Source organism: Linepithema humile, chromosome 4 (assembly GCF_040581485.1).
Source record: "Linepithema humile isolate Giens D197 chromosome 4, Lhum_UNIL_v1.0, whole genome shotgun sequence".
Classification (NCBI taxonomy): domain Eukaryota; kingdom Metazoa; phylum Arthropoda; class Insecta; order Hymenoptera; family Formicidae; genus Linepithema; species Linepithema humile.
This window is the reverse complement of record NC_090131.1, coordinates 6,167,763-6,185,386: the sequence shown is the minus strand read 5'-3', so window position 1 is coordinate 6,185,386 and position 17,624 is coordinate 6,167,763. Positions and strand designations below refer to the sequence as shown.

The following is a 17,624-nucleotide window of genomic DNA, read 5'->3' as shown; positions in this document are numbered from 1 at the left end:
AAATGCAATGACAGGCGCGAGCCTGTGATTCTTCTTTTGGACTCTTTTCGATTTTTCTTGAAAAGGCAGAAATCTGGATTTTCCAGTACTCTGAAAAAAATGCGCGTCACGTTTCCTTTTTTCCATCGCGGAAATTTTCCGATAAACTTTGCAGAAATTCTGGTTACGACGAGGTGGAAGTAATCACAACTTCGTGACTGACTGAACCGGTATGAGATAGATAAGAGCATCCGCTGTTAAACATACGCAAGGTGTCATTTGCATTTTCAATCGTTTAAAATTCACGAGACGCGGGCCGCGATTTTCTTTTTGTTCCAAGGAAGAGGCTTGCGATGAAATAAATCTGTACTTTGAAGGAGGTTCGCCTAATAAGAGACACCTCGTATACGCAGCTCGGCCGCATTGCGGCACCGCTCTCGCGGAATAAAACGAAAACGGCACGATAGGAATTCATCCCTTACACGGCGATGATTGCGCAAAACGATCCCGAATGCTGCGAGGCTGCTGCATGCATCGCGGTGGGGACGTCGTCTGTTTTTCTATCGAGCGGAGAAAGTCCGGCGTGCGATGGCGAACGGCAAAGAAACCGGGCGGATAAACAGATGCTGGTGGGGAAAATGTTCTGTGCGTTCTGCGCGGAGTACGATCGGCCTCCAAGATTGCACAAGGTCATATTGGATTTTCGAGGAGTGATAAAAAGGACGCGGATGAAAGTGCAGACTCAATTCGGGTAATTGAGGATCTTCTAAAGCGAGGCGCGTACGATCTGCGCTTTCGAAAGAACGTAATCTCTCCCGTCGCGATCTTTTTCTCAAACGACCGCGTTCTCGATTTCCGACGTTCTCCCAGGACGGACAAAAAAGGCAGCGCAACTTAGAACCGCTCCCGGTAGCTGAACTTTCCAGCGAGACACGCTCATTGTCATTTCGTCGATCGTGCACTTTCCCCGCGCGTGAAACTCAATGCGGCCTGTGGGCGGCTTCGCTCAGACGGAATCCGCAGCGTTCCCGTCATGTTTAATCATAAAAACTTTATTAATCGTACGTAGATATTTGTCGGCGTGGAAACGTTGGATTGCGCCAACGATTGATGTCCGTTACCCAACTCCGCTAAGCGATTTACATTCTTTTCGAAATCAAGCATGGAATCGAGATACGAGTGATTACGCAAAATCAGCCATTACATTGTCATTATGCGTTACTTATTGCGAGTATCGAGTACGAGTACAATCGTAGGAAATATGAGATTTCGCAGGTGCGCGCGCCGCGGGAGTCAAGTACCGGAAGAATCAAATAGAAAATCTATTTATTCGCTACTCAGCGAATAATTGGCAATTCACGTCCAGTCGTAAATTTCGCCGCGCGTTTCATCGAACACCTCGGAAATGATTTAGCCGGTGGAAAATCATTCGCAAACGAGCGATCGCCCCCTTCGCCACCCGAATTGCGCCGTAAATCTTATTACTATCTGCCTACTTGAATTTCCCTGAGAGAAATTTTCTTGTAAAAGGCGCCGGCTGTGAGAAGAAGATTCTCTAACGCGCGCCGTGGCAAACAATTCGAATTTTTGGAAAATATCGTAATAAACTCTCTTTTAATACGAAACTCGTCGTAAAAAAATATAATCAACGTAAAAGATGAGAGAATCAAATTTTAACGGGCAATCAAAGAATTTACTTCTAAAGCGCGATGTCGACAGGACTCTCGCTCGCGGCTTGCCAACGAAAGATTTCACAAAGAGCAACTTCTGATACCTGCGATCTAGAGTCGTAAAGTTTGTCGCGCGGATTTATTACGCGGGATCGTACGCGTTCCATATTCAGCAGCACCGCGAATGAGCTCTCGCATCGCCGCGCTCTATCGCGAGACTCGTTAGAGGAGATCCTTGGCGTAACGACGTCCCTCGATCTCTCCTATGTCGCAGCAGTGAATGTGAGAGTCGCTCGTAGAACTAATATTACTAACTAATGCAAGGCCAACCGCCGCCGATAAAAATGCTTAGGATAACGCGCCCTGTTCTCGCTCGATCTCTCGATCTCGATAATCCCGGCGCGCTTGTGTGCCGCTGAGCGACCAAATCCGTAGCTAATGCACGCGAGCGCGCATCATCGACGAAAATATTTTTAGGACTGACTTCGTTTGGAGACATTTGAGGAAGCTGTTTGATCGCAAAATCGCAGAGGAATTGGAAAAAAAAGATCGACATTCCCCGATGCAGATTTTATTACACTTTACCGTTTTTGTAATACTTGCAAATTTTAAGCATGCGAAATAATGCAACTCGTATTGTTCCTGAACGACTTAGTAGCGTCATTTAATGAGGACACGGGGGAATGCGATTTGCGCCGATAAATGATAACCGGAAAATCAGGCTGCGAAATGCTGCCGCGCGGTAACGGCGCTTTTCGGCGGCGCAACCGGAGAAACGTAAGGATTCGTCTGGATCGCCGATACTGGATCGAGATATCGGATGAAGCGGATGCTTGTATAAAGTGCACGCCACTGAGCACCATAAGCCGCGCAAACCGTTATGCGGTTTATAACACATAAAGCGTAAGTGATGCCTTTAATGTGTTTCCGTAAATTTGCGCGCAAGCACCGGCAATTTTACGTTAATTAAAATCATCGCTCGTAACATCTGCCGTGCGCACGAGTCACAAACCTTGAACCTTGAAATTGTTATTTTTATTGAATAAAAGATCGTCTTAAAACAATGATTTTTCATCAAATCAGAGTCTGAAACTGCGAAAGTTGCAGTCTCTGTAGCTACACTTATCTTGATAAAGAAACCACGAATCTTATTTAAATCGTTTTATTCAAAGTGAAACGCTAAAGGGGATGCTAAAGTAGGCATTGAGGATCTTCCATGAATTTTCGTCCGTTATATGGTGCACATTTTTAATTACAAGCTAAAAAAAAAAAAGAACCAGTCACGCGTCGGCTCGTTTCTGCCGAGCCTAGCGTTACACAAGTCGTGTATACGGGTAGATGTCCTGTTAATGGAAAACGCCGCATTATCTCTCGAGGTGAACGCGGAAGAACAGGTGTTACAAAAGAAATTATCACGTGCGCGCGCTGTTTCCGTGTTACGACGAGCAGAATGGATTCATTGTTTAGTCGCCGCTGATTGTTAGTCGCACGTCAACAGCTTGTAATGAATAAATTGAGGCCGAGTTAAAATAGTGCGAATACCGTAAAACGCACGACGCGAAATTAATGTATAATTATCTTTCGCACTTAAAAAAAAAACGGTCGTATATCTTGTACAAAATTTTCGTTCCACTTTATTTCATTATAATTATTCTTCTATCGTATTTTACGCTATTCTGTGGCGAGAACTCACCCTCCGATCGCGTCTGAGCGGCATTCGTGAGCAGAAGCGTCACTAGCAGTAGCAATTTCGTAAACCAGAGCCTCCACATGTCGTCGCCCATCTGTCCGAGTCCCTCGGAGCGACAGCACTTTGAACTAGCCGAAAGTCACGAGAGGAAGAACGCGCACTCTCACGTAAACCAAACCCGTCAGCGCCAACTTGTCCGTTGCATGGGTGCCAAAAGCGATCTCGGGACGACACCCTCCGGCGACCACCTTCCGCGATTATCCTTCGATATCCGGATAAAACGTTGTTTTTGAAAAACGCAGCAAAAAAAAAAAAAAATAAAAAAAATAATTTTAAAAACAACTCAAAGCGCGCTCCGCGGAGACGATGATTTTCGCGCAAAAAAGTGCGCGATTTTTACGGCCAGTTGCCGGACGAGAGTAACGAGAGCTCCGGTGCGACGGAGCGACCGACCGATTGACCTTTCTCCGGGTGCGTAACGTTGTCTGTGTCCCGGTGAGGACTGAAGGGGAGCCAAGGCTCGCCGTCGGGTGTTGGGGAACCGGAGAAAGGTGTATCAAGAGAGAGAGAGGCCAGAGGCGAGAAGAGCGGGTAGAGGACCCCTCTTCGCCATTCTCTCCCTACCCGAGCTGACTCCTTTTCCCGCTTCTTCTTCTTCTCCTTCGTCGTCGAACTCCTGGCGCTCGCCGGCACCGGGATGTCGAGCGTCGGAGAGCGCTTCCCGCGCGGTGTCCGCGACCGCCTCGTGTTGTCCATTTGATAGATCTTCGCGAATTTATTCTATAATTATTCTAATTTGTCGCGACGACAAGTGTCGCGGGGCTCGCCGTCGCAGAGGCGATCGGACAGATAAATCTCCGGCGCTGAAGCTGCGAAGAAAATTACGAATTGCCGGCGGGTCAAGGCAGATCCGGCATTTATCTTCCTTCTTCGCCTCCTTCGCCTTCTTCGCCTTCTACGGCTCGCGCTGCCGATCGACGCGCCGGCACATCCGTTAACTGTCGCAGCCGCATTGGGCAGATGTAGCGCGCACTGTTGCGAAAGGCAATCCTCGCCTCCTCGCCTCGGGTCGAGACGCGCGGGCTGACAAGTGCATCGAGCTTGGACTCGCGCATGCTTTCGAGCTCCGGCTGGCAAAAATGCATGGAAAGTGGGATAAGCTGTTGATTCCGTTCGATTTGCTGAATTCAATTGAAATATTCCGTCCCGTCGGATTCGAGAGTGAGCTAAGCGAGCGTTTTAATGATGCACAACGCCTGCATTCTCGGCGAGCGGAGTCGCGATTTATCGATTCCTCTCACGCGATCGCGTCCGCGCCCAAAACGAATCTGCATATTCATGCCAGGCCGGTGTCCTACTGAAAATAAAAATATGACACCAGGACCTATCCGCGCGGCTAGGCCCGGTATGCGGGACACCTGTTATCGCGCTCTCAATGAACACCGTAGGCTGAGCGGAGTGAGGGAGAGAAGGAGAAGTACTGTTCCCGAAGCGGTTGCGTGCACGGCAGCGAGGTAGGAGGGAGGTATTCGCATTATAGGTGCCGACCCGAGGACCTACATTCGCCAAGACGCGGTGTGAGGGATGCCGCGAACGCGACGCATTTGCTCCTCTCTCCTTCTTTCTCTCTCTCTCTCTTTCCCGCCGGGTCGAGGAGGCCCCCCGTCTCTCGAAGTATTCGTGTCGGTGCTGGCCGACTGACTTAACAAGTGATTTTCGAATTCCGCCGCCGAGATTCTTCTGGAGAAATTATTGTTCGTTCATCTCTCCCTTCTCCGTGCGCGCCTTTAAAAAAAATCTTTCCTGTAAATAATTCCGCGTTGAGAAACTGAGTAGTTCAGCAGTGCGCAGTGTCCGATTTCTCAATCGGCACGCGATGACGTGATTAGCTATGAAATTAGCTGATATGAGTTGATGGCTTATCATTATCTCTGCTCGGAGCCGAAATTATAAATTCCTTGTTATCCCTAATTATATCTTGATTATTTTAAATATTTTTATTATTATTAGTGAAGGGATAAGTAATATTTGAAAAGAAAGTATTATTTGTTTACGGACTCGTCAAGAGACTTGTATTGTGTTGAAAAATCCGTAAAATTAATTTTAGGTTTATTTCTGCTCCTTTTTGGCTTCTTCCTAACAGACTTCTTTTACTGCAGATAAAATAGATTAGCGGTTATTTATATCTTTTTTAAAATACGAAATTTCATCGTAATCAGGCATGTCAAAAGAAGTTGATATATATCGATAGAAGCGAATAAGAATTTATTTTACTATCGAAATTAATATCGCCATCTACGAGAGAAATGTTCTCATAATCTGGAAAATAATGAATAATTTGTTTATTAGATATTTGGAGCGCAACGTTGATTAAATTTTGATGACTTGAAAGGCGACACTCGGATACGAAAAGTTAGGATACGACGGTGGCATTGAATTTTCCACAGAACTCGTATTTTTTTCGAAGACGCGATAATCGAGATACAAATAATTCGCATGTTCAAAAATATTTAATTAAATGGTAATTGTTCAAATATTTCCAATGATACACTTTGCCTACACACATCATGATGCAATTTAAATGAAAGCATGGCAGATGTTGCGTTATCTTTTTATTTTTTTCTGTTGATTTGTTAGAGATAATTATTCTATCTGCGTCTCTTCGAGAATTAAAGACTTGAACGTTTTGAAAAACGTCTTATTAAACAACGTTTCCTAAAATGGTTTAAAAAAATCTTTCTTTCTCGGCTCGGAAGGAATAGTGAGCATTTTACTTATTTTTTTATTTTACTAGAGAAAAATAGCGATGACAACTGAATATTTTTCTATCGCATCTCTCAATATGAAAAATATATAATATGAAACGTGTCTGCATTTGTGTAATATTCTTTATAATCATTTTTAAAATAGACGTGATGTAAACTTTCGAATAGACATTCGTTCCAAAGTTAAAAAGTGCTCTATTTTTATAATATAGCTTTTATACGATCCTTTTTCGTACTTTTTGTACTCTTTTGTATTTTTACATATTTCTCGTTGATGGTAAGATATTATAGCGTCAGTAAAATTGTGTATCGTGTCCTCATCGGACGCGGAACAAAATCAAATACGGGCAATTACGCATGTTCGAAGAATCGGAAGTCACTTTTACAAGGAAATTCGCACGAGGAAGAAACATACGGTGCATTCATCAAATAGATCGAACGTCAGAATCACACGTAATCGTTTCGATTGCTTCCACACGAAACGCGAATTACAAGTTCCGTCCGGACGTGTACAGTTCGCAAACCGCAGCGAATAATAATGACATTGCTTGAAATGTAAGAACTGCCAACAACTTCCGATTACCGAGAAAGTTGTCACTGATATCTCAAAAATTACTGTCATTGAATTGCTTAATTATGCTGTTTATTCAATCGTAGCAGATGTCCAGCATTTTTATTGAACCGCACGTTCTTTCGATAACAATTTTAAACAAATTTTTTTACAAAAATAATAATTGGAGCAATAACTTACAAGCGATTGAAGATAAAGAGTTTTCTAAAACGTAGATTTCTTGAAAAAATAAAAAATGTAACAAAATTATATCCTCTTCGATTTATTTTATACAAAAATTACATTATTTTCGTAGACACTTTATTCTCATATCATCTTCATTTTGGTGGAAATTTAATTTGAGACTTATACAAGATATATAAAATGGAAAGTTGGAAAGTTGAGATAAACGACGATCTTCCTCGACATTTTTTGCTAAGGGAAAATCGATCCCAAATTAACCAATAAATTACACTGTAAATTATTGATTAAATTATACGAATTCGAAGGAAGTATACTTAGTGAGGAACATCTCGTATGACATATTAAAGAGACATCGTCTTCATTCAGATCATCCGCCGTCAATTATCGAGTATACTCGTGCTCCGACGCGTCGGGGTTCCGAATGGCACCAAGTTCCGAGGATGCCGAGAAAGATCGAATTGCAATTACGGGGCGTTATGGTGATTCCACCGTTAGGCCTTGCTATGCACCATCGGCTTCGTCCACTAATATTACGTTTACTGGCGTAAAACATCTGCCATTACCATCCACCGACTATCGGCTATAGCCTTGCATAATCTCAATACGGTTACGTATACTGTTAGTTCGGGCAGATGTTTCTTCGCAAGGCTACCCTTCGGACGGAAATCAGATTGCAGATTTACCACAAACGGGGATAACAGAAGGCGAATTAACGAAATCTTCGGAAAAGCGGCGTTTTAACCGCACGATAAATTATTATTCTATTCGAAAAATCACACAAATCAACAAGATGCTGTCTGAAGAGACGTGATGTGGAAAACATTATATAAAACACTTTGAATACGACTTGCGTTAATCTATAAATTCACGATTGATAATGTCTGCGAGTGGAAGATGAGTGAAGTCGGACGTTTTAAGACTTATGAATAAAAACATGAATTTCTCGAACCCCCTTCTCGATTACCACTCCGTGTACAGTTAGACTGATCTTAGGGAAAGATGGATTCATGTGTTCTCCAGTTATTAACCTTACGGTCAAGCGTCATTAGAAGGTACGATGAGGTTCTACGATAGTATGGGATTACCCAAGCAATTTTAATTCATGCACCCGCCTGATCACGATTTTAATATCGAATATCCGACTTGGATGAAGAGCTGCTCCTAATATATAACAAAAACAAGCTTTATAAAAATTTAAAAAAAAAAAAATATATATATATATATATTTATAATCGTATAATCATTTTTTTAATGATTAGTTCGACCAATTAACGGGATAAACAAAGTATTATTTTTCTTCGGCGCATAAACGCGTCAATTAGGAATCGATCATATTTTATTATACAGAGAGAAGGATTATACTGATAATATGCGGGGCATGCTTCGCTAACTTTCACTCTTACTCACGTGATCGTCGCCCTTCTCTCTTTCCGCCAGAATGGTCCGCGGGCGTCCAGAGAAATTCTTTGCGGCTGCAATTGCCGTATCGACACGCAGCTGCATAACGCACAGGAAGTCTTCACCGGATTCCTGCGATTCATTGCTCGAAGTGTTTACAATAGGAAAACATTTTGTGATCAATTTCTCTCGCCTTCGAGTTTTTCTTATTCTCTTAACATCTCCGCGCATTCGTAGAAGTACACACGATAATTATCAACTGTTCTATACGCTTGGCTGGGTTTTATACCTAACATACCATCGCGTGATGGTACTTCATAACCGTATGCTCACGAATCCTTCTACTTTCATCCATATACGTATTTCCGGTATATTAAGGCAGAAAAATGCGCGAATAGTAATTTTGTACGAAGTTCAGCGAAAAATTAGAATTTTGAAATTAGAAAAATATCAGAAAACGATTTCTCTTTAGCACATGAGCATATAAACATAAGATTAATATTTATAATTTAGGAAAAATATTTTTGCATTTTATATATTGCCAATATAATAAGATCATTGTCCATTAAAGTTAAATAAAAATGTAATTTAAATTAATGTATTATATAATATTATATATTGTGTTGTGATATTAAATCTTATTAATTTTGTTTTTTCAGATTTTTGGATTTAGTAGAAGATAAATGATTAAAAGATTTTGTAACAATATAATTCATCCTATATTTATACCTTTTTACATTCAATACTAGAATTATTCTACAGCCATTTGACATTCATTTGTGACATTTTCAGACAAACAGTTTAATTCCTTACTTTCTATACTGCTGCTCTCAATATTTTTAATTTTACTGTCTTTTGGACTTGAAACAGAAGACTCAATGATATTTGTAGATTGATTTACAGCTGCCTTTGCCATTGCCTTTATCATATGATGTTTCCCAAATCTTCGAAACTTAAAATTAGGTAAAAATTTCAATTCACCACCCCACTTCCTTAACATCTCATGTTGCCTTCGATTTAAAATATCAGGAATTTCTATATTAGAAAAAGGTTGAATTATTAACCATCTGTAAATTGATATATTGTAAAAAAAAATATAATTATATATACCAATTCCACAAGTGTTAAACTCTTCCCACTCCCTTTGTTTAGTCATTTTTATGATACTTTCTCGTGTAGCATGTTGTGTGGCTCTTTTTGGTCCTATAGAACGCTTTATGGCAATTTGTTCCAGTTCCTCATCATTTCTTGCAATATACCTTCATATAAAAATATAAAAATATATTAATTTGGTCTAACAAAATTAATACATCTAAGAAATTCTTTAACTTGTGCAAAAATAAAAAATAGTTCTGCATACTTAACAAGTAGTTCTCCTGTGAGTTCTGGAGTATATGGACATACGTCAAAATTCATATGCTCTTTCATCCACATAATCTTTTCTCCCACCAAATTTTGTTTTATCATAGTAGCCAATTTACTGTCCTGTCTGTGTGAAATTCTGAAAAATAACATCAATTTATTACACATGTATAATGCTTCGAAAGGTTTTACTTTTTACATCAATGTAAAATTTTCTTACTTTGTAGTTCTCTTTGCAATTGCAATTGCCTTTCGACTATTTGGATGCAGGATTTTCTTTGCTTTCGCAATTTCCCTTTGCATTGCTGCATGCGACTGAAAAAATATGAGAAAAATAATTTAATAAAGTAAATTATTTATATTTACCATTATGTAATATATATTTTTACCATGTTCTTGCACTATTTTAATGTCTTTTCTCACGAAGATTTTTAAAAGTAGATGATTTTTAATAACTTTGAATAAAAAGCGACTATAACCATTTGACAATTATTTGCACATGTTAACCATGAAGTAGAAAAACTTAAGAATGCATTTCGCAGATGTAAACGAGTCTCACATTTCAGCCTTTATCGATAGATAATGTCCCTAAAAATCACCCTTTTTTATTGGATACTTGAAACTGGACGCAATATAAATTCGTCACAAGATGTCTCTGTATGCAAAATTAACGTTGGCACCATTGATATCAGAAGATGTCATCGGGAAGAAAATGGTTACGCTTTTAGGTTATCGTGCAAACCATTTTCTCATCAAGTGACACTTCTGTTATTTTGTCTTGCAAGCTTTTAGACCAGTTATCTCAATATGACCTATTTAAATCAACCGAATTACGTGCGCTATGTATGCAACTGCGGCTCCTTAAAACCTATATCGAAAATATATTTTTGTCGACACTGCTTGAAAATACGATGCGGCTACTGTGTCTGTCAAGAGGTGTGTCTTGAAATTTATAAGCAAATCCGAATAGAAAGATGTAATTGGAAATATTCTTGATAATTAGATTTATTACAAACATATTCCATTCTGTACAAACTTGTGTTTATTATGAAAGTAAAATATCTGTATTATTCAGGTTGACTCTCATTACTGTCCCAATTGTATGGAAAATTTGCCTTCATCAGAAGTACGACTTAAAAAGAACAAGTATGTTTGCATATTTTAGATTTTATATATTAGAAATAGTATTATATGATAATAATAATATGTTTACAGATGTTCCAATTGCTTTGATTGTCCTTGCTGCTTTCAAACGTTATCTACAAGAGCAGGGCTAGCACCTGGACTAAAACCAACAGGAGCAGAGGGCGAAGAAAACAAGGATGTTAAAGCTACTCCTAAGAAAGTATATTATCTATTCTGTTCAATGTGTCGATGGAGTTCTCGCGATGCTGGGATACCTGATCAATCCGTAGGTAAGAAATTTTAACACCAAATAATATTAATGGTATATAATTTATAATATTTTAAGTGGAACATTTATAAAAAACTATTTTTAATTTTTTTGCCTAGCAACTGGAGGATGGCCGGAACAGGAAAATCCACATACAATACGTATTAATGCTCTTATCGATTATCATAAGATATTAGCCTCTATAGAGAAGCAACAATGCGAAAGGAAAAAGTTTCCCAAACGCTCCTTTATACCAGCTGTGAGTTTGATATGTCACAAACATGAAAGCTCATTATGTATTTATTTAAATGCACTTTTTTAATTATTATTTTTTGTGTATAGCGGACAATGTTCAGTTTTACATCTGCACTGGTTCGTAAACGTGTAAAAGAATTCGTAGTCTACGTAAACGGACGTCCTCTAAAGCAGCCAACGCAATCTCAATCAACTGCTCAACCAGTACCATCCGTTGCAAGCGAGGAAGTGGAAGAATTACCGAGCGACATATTTACCGAATCTGTGGATATAACTAAAAGTAAGAAAGTTTTTTAATTTGTACGAGATTATGGCAGTGTAAGAATAAATTTTTCCTAGCGTATATATATTTCTAAAACAGTTACCACGTTGGAACAAAGACTACAACACCCAGAAGTGCAAGCTGAGAAGATTAATGAGTTGCGTCCCCAACATAGACAATTTTTAGTCAAAAGATCGCAACGTTGCAGAGTATGTGAGCATAATGTCAGTAAATCAGACCTCTGCCCTCAATCTACGAAATTCAAGATTTTACTAGCTGCATTGTAAGTATTATGTTAAAAAATCGATTGTAGTCGTGAAATAATTTTGTTATATGCTTTCGTATTAACCACACACAAAATTGTTTTTTTCAGTTATCACATTCCGGAGGTGAAGATTGTTACATGCGAACCACTTCGGCCGGGAAAAACGAGTGAACTGCTTTTAAAATTCTGCAATCCGACACAACATCAGACTCAAATAGTTATATTGCCGTTAGACGCCTCGTTAACTACCTCGATCGTCGAGGAAAAAGAAGATGTTAAGGAGGAAGATACACAACAGGTAATATCGAATTTATAATGGTATAAAAATGTATGGCATATTCTAATGAATTGATTATAATTACAGGGATGTGAATCACCGAACCTATTGCCCTCTGCTGTACGGCAGGCACCCGTAACAGAAGATCCTAAGTCAATAAAGGTTACACCGAATGCAGATTTAATACTACCTAAAAATCCATTAATCCTTCCGCCGAGAGACGATGCTGCTGAATACGACGATACAAGTGATAATCATAATTTTCAGGATGATCCAAAGTATGTAAAGTAATTTGTATAAATCTTTTACAAAAGTTATATGAGTTTCTCATAATTTATGTTTCTTTTTAGGCTCGTAGTGTGGCGAAAGGGAAATAAAGCTGTGGTACGTCTGCACGTAACTCCACATGAAGATACTAAAGAAAATAAAGAAAAATCAGTTATAATCGGATTTGTTATGCAACATGGATATGTGAATACTATTGCAGCGCTTGAGCATAAATCACCGCAAAAAGTAGATGTGAAAGTTAAGTTGTATCTCACTGTTGGTCAGCTAGTTAATGAAGAGTAATTCTTTTTTCGGTTTAGAGTATGAATATATTACACATCACTATATCATGTAATGTCTTTGCATTATAAATATTTTATACATTTTTGTCGCTAGCCATTTAAATTATTGCAATATTAGGAAATCGAAATATTTTAACTTGTATTATATGCTTATTTATGTTTTGTATGTAATGTAATTAAGAATCTTTGTATTCTAATAATGCTAATTTTTTCTTACAGTAATTTACAATGTAAAATTTTATCTGCTTTTAAATATTGTAATAAAGAATGTATGTAATATATATATATGTCTAAAAAATTTTATCTATGTAGGAATATTAGGGGGAAAATATATAGTATGTAACACATGCAACACTTTGTTTCTTTAAATATTTATTGAAAGATAAAACATATAAATGGCCATAGCGATCTACAGCCTGCGTCCACGGCGACCTCCCTTCCTGCGAGTAGAATCTGATGGAATAGGGGTGACATCCTCAATACGACCAATTTTCATGCCTGAACGGGCTAAAGCACGCAGTGCAGATTGTGCGCCAGGACCAGGGGTCTTTGTTTTATTACCTCCCGTAGCTCTCAGTTTGATGTGCAGTGCTGTAATGCCTAGTGATTTACACTTTTCTGCGACATCCTGTAAAACAGAAGATCACATCTTATGGTTAGAAGTTTAATATTATTGTATATATGTTAAACGATGTGTTAATTAATATATTTCACATGTACACATAAATAAAATTCAAATGTTTTCTTTTTTTTTAAAGAAGGTGCAAAACAGGAGCACATTCAATAATAAAAAAAAAGAAATTGCTTTTCCACAAACATGAACGCTCCTCAGATTATACAATTTATTGTCTAGGTGCTGCCTGGATGTGGACAACAAAGTGCTAATATCTTGACCAAATCACGTACCTGAGCAGCAAGCATAGCTGCGTACGGCGATGCTTCATCACGATCAGCCTTTACCTTCATACCACCAGTAACTCTGGCAATCGTTTCCCTAATGAATTAGAAAGGACACAATTATATATCATAAAATCGCAAAACTACAAGCTGCATTCCGATATTCACTGCCAATACTGAAATGTAACATGAACTATAGATTTCAATATTGACAATGAATATTAAAACGTAGCCACAATTACATTATTTAGCACAACACATACCTGCCCGACAAATCGGTTACATGTACGAATGTGTCATTAAAACTGGCGAAAATATGAGCCACTCCGAAAACCACTTCTCCTTCGCGAAGTTGTGGTCCAAGAGAAACTTGAACTTCTTCCTTCTGTACTTTTCCTCTTTTCGGTGGCATTTCTAGATCAGAAATTAAGGTATGTGATTATTAATCTGCAATTCGATAGCTTCTGTGTTGTCTACAAGAATATCACGCTGCATAAACATTCGAAACAGATTCATAGGTTATATCACAATGCCCATAAGAGAAAGTACACCATTCGTACGCGATGATCCGGCTACATCCAAGCATTGTGTTCGATATAAAATAATTTCGCAATTGTAATTTATTTATAAGCACCCATTTAATGATCCTTACTTAATATTTTTGTTAGATAATCTAGATTTTTTGTTGAAATACCTGCAAATTGTAATAACTACGATCTTCCCGTTCCAGCACAGTTTACACGGGAACCGTAAAAGAGCATTATTTCCGGTACAGTAGAATGACTGCTGCCAACAGAACATGACAATGCTAGGGAATACCGTGATAGCCAATCAAACTTTCGTTTTCCGGAAATAATAGCATCTACATATAGGTGATAATTGAATACTATCGTCGCATCTTGTATATACATACTTTCAGGTATAAAATTTTTTAAAAATTATATTACATTTTACATTTATCTAATTTCCTTATATATAGCTGGAGTAAATAAAATAAGAATAAATATTTATTAAAATGTTATAAATATTTATTAAAATTATACTTCGCACATATAATAAAAAGTAATATTTACTTATACATAATTATAAAAAAATTAAAAATCTCTGCAAATAAAAATACGTATGTTCTTCATACGCATAGGATTTCTCTCATAAAACGCTTAATAATATTCTTAATAATAATGTTTAATAATTAATCGGAATCGTCTATCACAATGCATTGTTCGCTATTCCTTTTCTTCAACTGTGCACCTCTGGGATTCTATTAAAAAAAGGTAATTATATATTCAAAGGTAATTATATATTCAAAGGTAATTATATATTCATCAAATATATAAACATGCTACTCAACAATAGTACATTACTTATCAGCATGCTGTAAAATATTAATTCCTTACATCAGCTTTTCCTCTAGCACGGCTTCCTCTGGATCCTCTACCACCTCTGGAGGTGCCCCTACCTCTCCCTTTACTCTTTGATATCAAAGTTAAATCTTCATTATCATCATCATCACTGTTTGTCAGATCTGATAAGCGCATTTGTTGAGTCCTTTTTGGAGCATTCTTTTGCAAGGGATTATTCAACGCTTTTATAGCCTGCAAAAAAATACATCAGTAAGCAAAAATATAATGTGTTATAGATGATAGAAAAAAAAGTATCTTATACAAATGTCATTACATTGTTCTGTTCCTCTTGTTCTTCCGAAAGTCTTTTATCGCGGAAATTTTTTATTTCTTCATTAATCTCTTGCGGCGTTTTGACATCTTGTGCTTTCACATATTCGATGGTTCTTTTCATTTGATCTCTGATAAGTAGAAACGTAAGATGATTTAGATATAAGTAGAATATTAATCCTAAACATAAATTATCACACTGATTACCTTACGATATTTCTAAAGGCATCTATGTCGCCTCGATCAACAAAGCGACTCAATGCTTCGTTTAATGCTGTTACAGTCAACACTGTTAACTTATCTCTATTTTCTTCCTTATCAAAATACTTCTTAATTCCTCCTGGCACTGTGCTAGTCCAATCCTGTTCTAGCTGCAAAAAAAATAGGCATTTGTAAAATATAAAATAAACAAAATCAGTCCAATGTTTCATAAAAAGTAAAAATATTTTGTTTACATCTCCATGAAATAATTCTGAAATATCGTCCAAATCATCAAGTTCACCATTAATAGCGAATTTTACTTTTTCTTCTTTTTTCATTTTACGAAATATAATCATTTCCATTGGATTAGCAACCTCATCACAATATTTTTGTGCCAAACTAAAAGTATAAGTTTCGTTGAAATACCAATAAATAATTAAACAAAAAGATATAATAATACAACATAATTATGTAATAGCTTCAAACCTTAGTGTATCAAACTGTTCATTATCATCTTCATAAAGTATTCTCAATCGAATTAAAGGTTGGTGCGGTTGATCAGGATATCCTAAAATGTCGTTTATTTTTAAACAAATCTACATGACATTCAAAAAATAGCATTTGAGATAATTAACATACCTGTAAACTGTTCAGCTACTTTAGGTATCAGCTCATTTTCAATATATCTATCTACATATTGGCTTACAGAATCTGCTACCGAGACACAATCCCCTATTTTAATGTCATGACTGGAAAGAATCATGTTGTCAAAGATGTATGGTCGAACACTCTTTAGTTTTAAACTTTTCATTTTAAACTGTTTCTTATTTATTTTTAAGAGACCCACATGTTTGGGCTTTGATTCACCTTCGCACAAAGAGGTAGCAATGGAGCTTCCTAAAAGTTGTAATATTTTTAATAGTAATTTTTTAGGTAAATTCTGAAACAACACTCAATATTGTGTACACAAAATCATAAGAGAAAACATGCAACTTTACCTGGTTGGGAAATGTGATATCCACCCTCTACATTAAATTCAGGGGAAATGCGACATTCATGCTCATGGCCCCAAATAACTAAATGGAGCCATTTATGCAGTTTGCTTTCTGGTACATAAGCATAATCGCCATGCTTAACACGATTCTGATGTAAGACAAATATGTTGAAAGGCTCTATGTCTTTCGTACGTAATAATTCCACCTATTGACATACAAAATTATATCAATCTCTCATCATTGCTAGATATAGAAATATATCCGAAATAAATGTACCTTCTCATCCCTATACAATCTGGACAATCTTTGATCATTGATGTAACTCAAGCCATAAAGTGCAACATGTGTGTTATGTTTTTTCAAAATTATAGGAGGTACAACCACTCGATTAAGATCTGTCCATTTTCCAAAGTAATTCACAAATCCAGTAGCTGACAGTATATCCATTGAACCAACAGCACCAAAGTCTAAATAATTGTAAAATAACCCAAAATAAGAATTGTATGATATCTATGGAACATGAGACAATTAATGAGAAGTTAAACAAGCTACATACTTGGATCATCATGATTTCCATGGATAGTAAATATTGGCATTGAGATGTTCAAGTTGGGATCTTCATAATTCACATGTTTTTGTGCGCAATGTCGAAATACCAATTCTGAATCACTCAAGAATTCCAGCTTGCATTCCCTGGCAACAAGATCAAACTGCTATAATACACATTCTTAATTTTTGGTTAAAAATATAAATATCACTCACCTGGTACCCAGACAATATTTTCGCAGCAATTCCACGCACTTAAGTAACGTGGTTTGCGAAGGTTTAGTATCATGAAACAGATCCCCGCCAAGCAAAATAAAATCCACTTCGTTATCCTTGCCATACTTTAATATTTCTTCGAATGTAATAAAACTATCATCGGAATTTCCACCTTTTAAAAAGAAGATTAGATAATTTTAAACTCTACGGACACATTATATATTTGCAATTATATTTTATCAAGCATTTATTATACTATCGACACTTATCTATAGTTATCTTATCAAAATACCGCCAAAAAAACAAACCTTTCTTTTTACTGTAATTGAAACCGAGATGAATATCCGTGGCTACTAAGACCGTAATAGTATCTTCCGGATCAATATCGACGTGTCCTGACATATTTTATGCTTATTATATATGGCACTTGACAATTAATCGGTAATTCTAACGTTAC

General features: G+C 37.4%; 4 protein-coding genes and 1 long non-coding RNA gene across 5 annotated transcripts in view; 2 read left to right on the top strand and 3 right to left on the bottom strand.

The window, feature by feature from the left end:
- The window catches only part of LOC136999454 (uncharacterized), a 147,278-nt gene extending 138,150 nt beyond the window's left edge, over positions 1-9,128 (top strand). The window contains exon 5 of the long non-coding RNA XR_010889823.1: positions 8,916-9,128. This is a non-coding gene — a long non-coding RNA (uncharacterized lncRNA). The remainder of the gene's footprint in view (positions 1-8,915) is intronic.
- On the bottom strand, positions 8,952-10,168 carry LOC105671958 (translation machinery-associated protein 16). The gene is made up of 5 exons (XM_012366541.2): positions 10,008-10,168; positions 9,839-9,933; positions 9,617-9,757; positions 9,367-9,515; positions 8,952-9,291 (listed from the first exon to the last, which is right to left on the bottom strand). The coding sequence occupies exons 1-5, from the start codon at positions 10,008-10,010 to the stop codon at positions 9,008-9,010; spliced, it is 672 nt and encodes a 223-aa protein (XP_012221964.1). The 5' UTR covers positions 10,011-10,168; the 3' UTR covers positions 8,952-9,007.
- Positions 10,169-10,288: 120 nt separating this feature from the next.
- DCTN4-p62 (dynactin subunit 4) lies at positions 10,289-12,922 on the top strand. Its single transcript, XM_012366540.2, has 9 exons — positions 10,289-10,554; positions 10,694-10,764; positions 10,834-11,033; positions 11,131-11,270; positions 11,354-11,546; positions 11,628-11,811; positions 11,902-12,091; positions 12,158-12,348; positions 12,421-12,922. The coding sequence occupies exons 1-9, from the start codon at positions 10,426-10,428 to the stop codon at positions 12,638-12,640; spliced, it is 1,518 nt and encodes a 505-aa protein (XP_012221963.1). The 5' UTR covers positions 10,289-10,425; the 3' UTR covers positions 12,641-12,922.
- Positions 12,923-12,994: 72 nt separating this feature from the next.
- Positions 12,995-14,359, bottom strand: LOC105671959 (small ribosomal subunit protein uS11A). The gene is made up of 4 exons (XM_012366542.2): positions 14,231-14,359; positions 13,800-13,950; positions 13,546-13,633; positions 12,995-13,267 (listed from the first exon to the last, which is right to left on the bottom strand). The coding sequence occupies exons 2-4, from the start codon at positions 13,946-13,948 to the stop codon at positions 13,049-13,051; spliced, it is 456 nt and encodes a 151-aa protein (XP_012221965.1). The 5' UTR covers positions 13,949-13,950; positions 14,231-14,359; the 3' UTR covers positions 12,995-13,048.
- A 183-nt stretch (positions 14,360-14,542) lies between these two features.
- Positions 14,543-17,615, bottom strand: mre11 (double strand break repair nuclease mre11). The gene is made up of 12 exons (XM_012366530.2): positions 17,476-17,615; positions 17,168-17,339; positions 16,962-17,098; positions 16,682-16,872; positions 16,409-16,610; positions 16,050-16,307; positions 15,897-15,978; positions 15,665-15,809; positions 15,417-15,580; positions 15,214-15,340; positions 14,934-15,131; positions 14,543-14,797 (listed from the first exon to the last, which is right to left on the bottom strand). The coding sequence occupies exons 1-12, from the start codon at positions 17,567-17,569 to the stop codon at positions 14,729-14,731; spliced, it is 1,839 nt and encodes a 612-aa protein (XP_012221953.1). The 5' UTR covers positions 17,570-17,615; the 3' UTR covers positions 14,543-14,728.
- Positions 17,616-17,624: the final 9 nt, after the last annotated feature.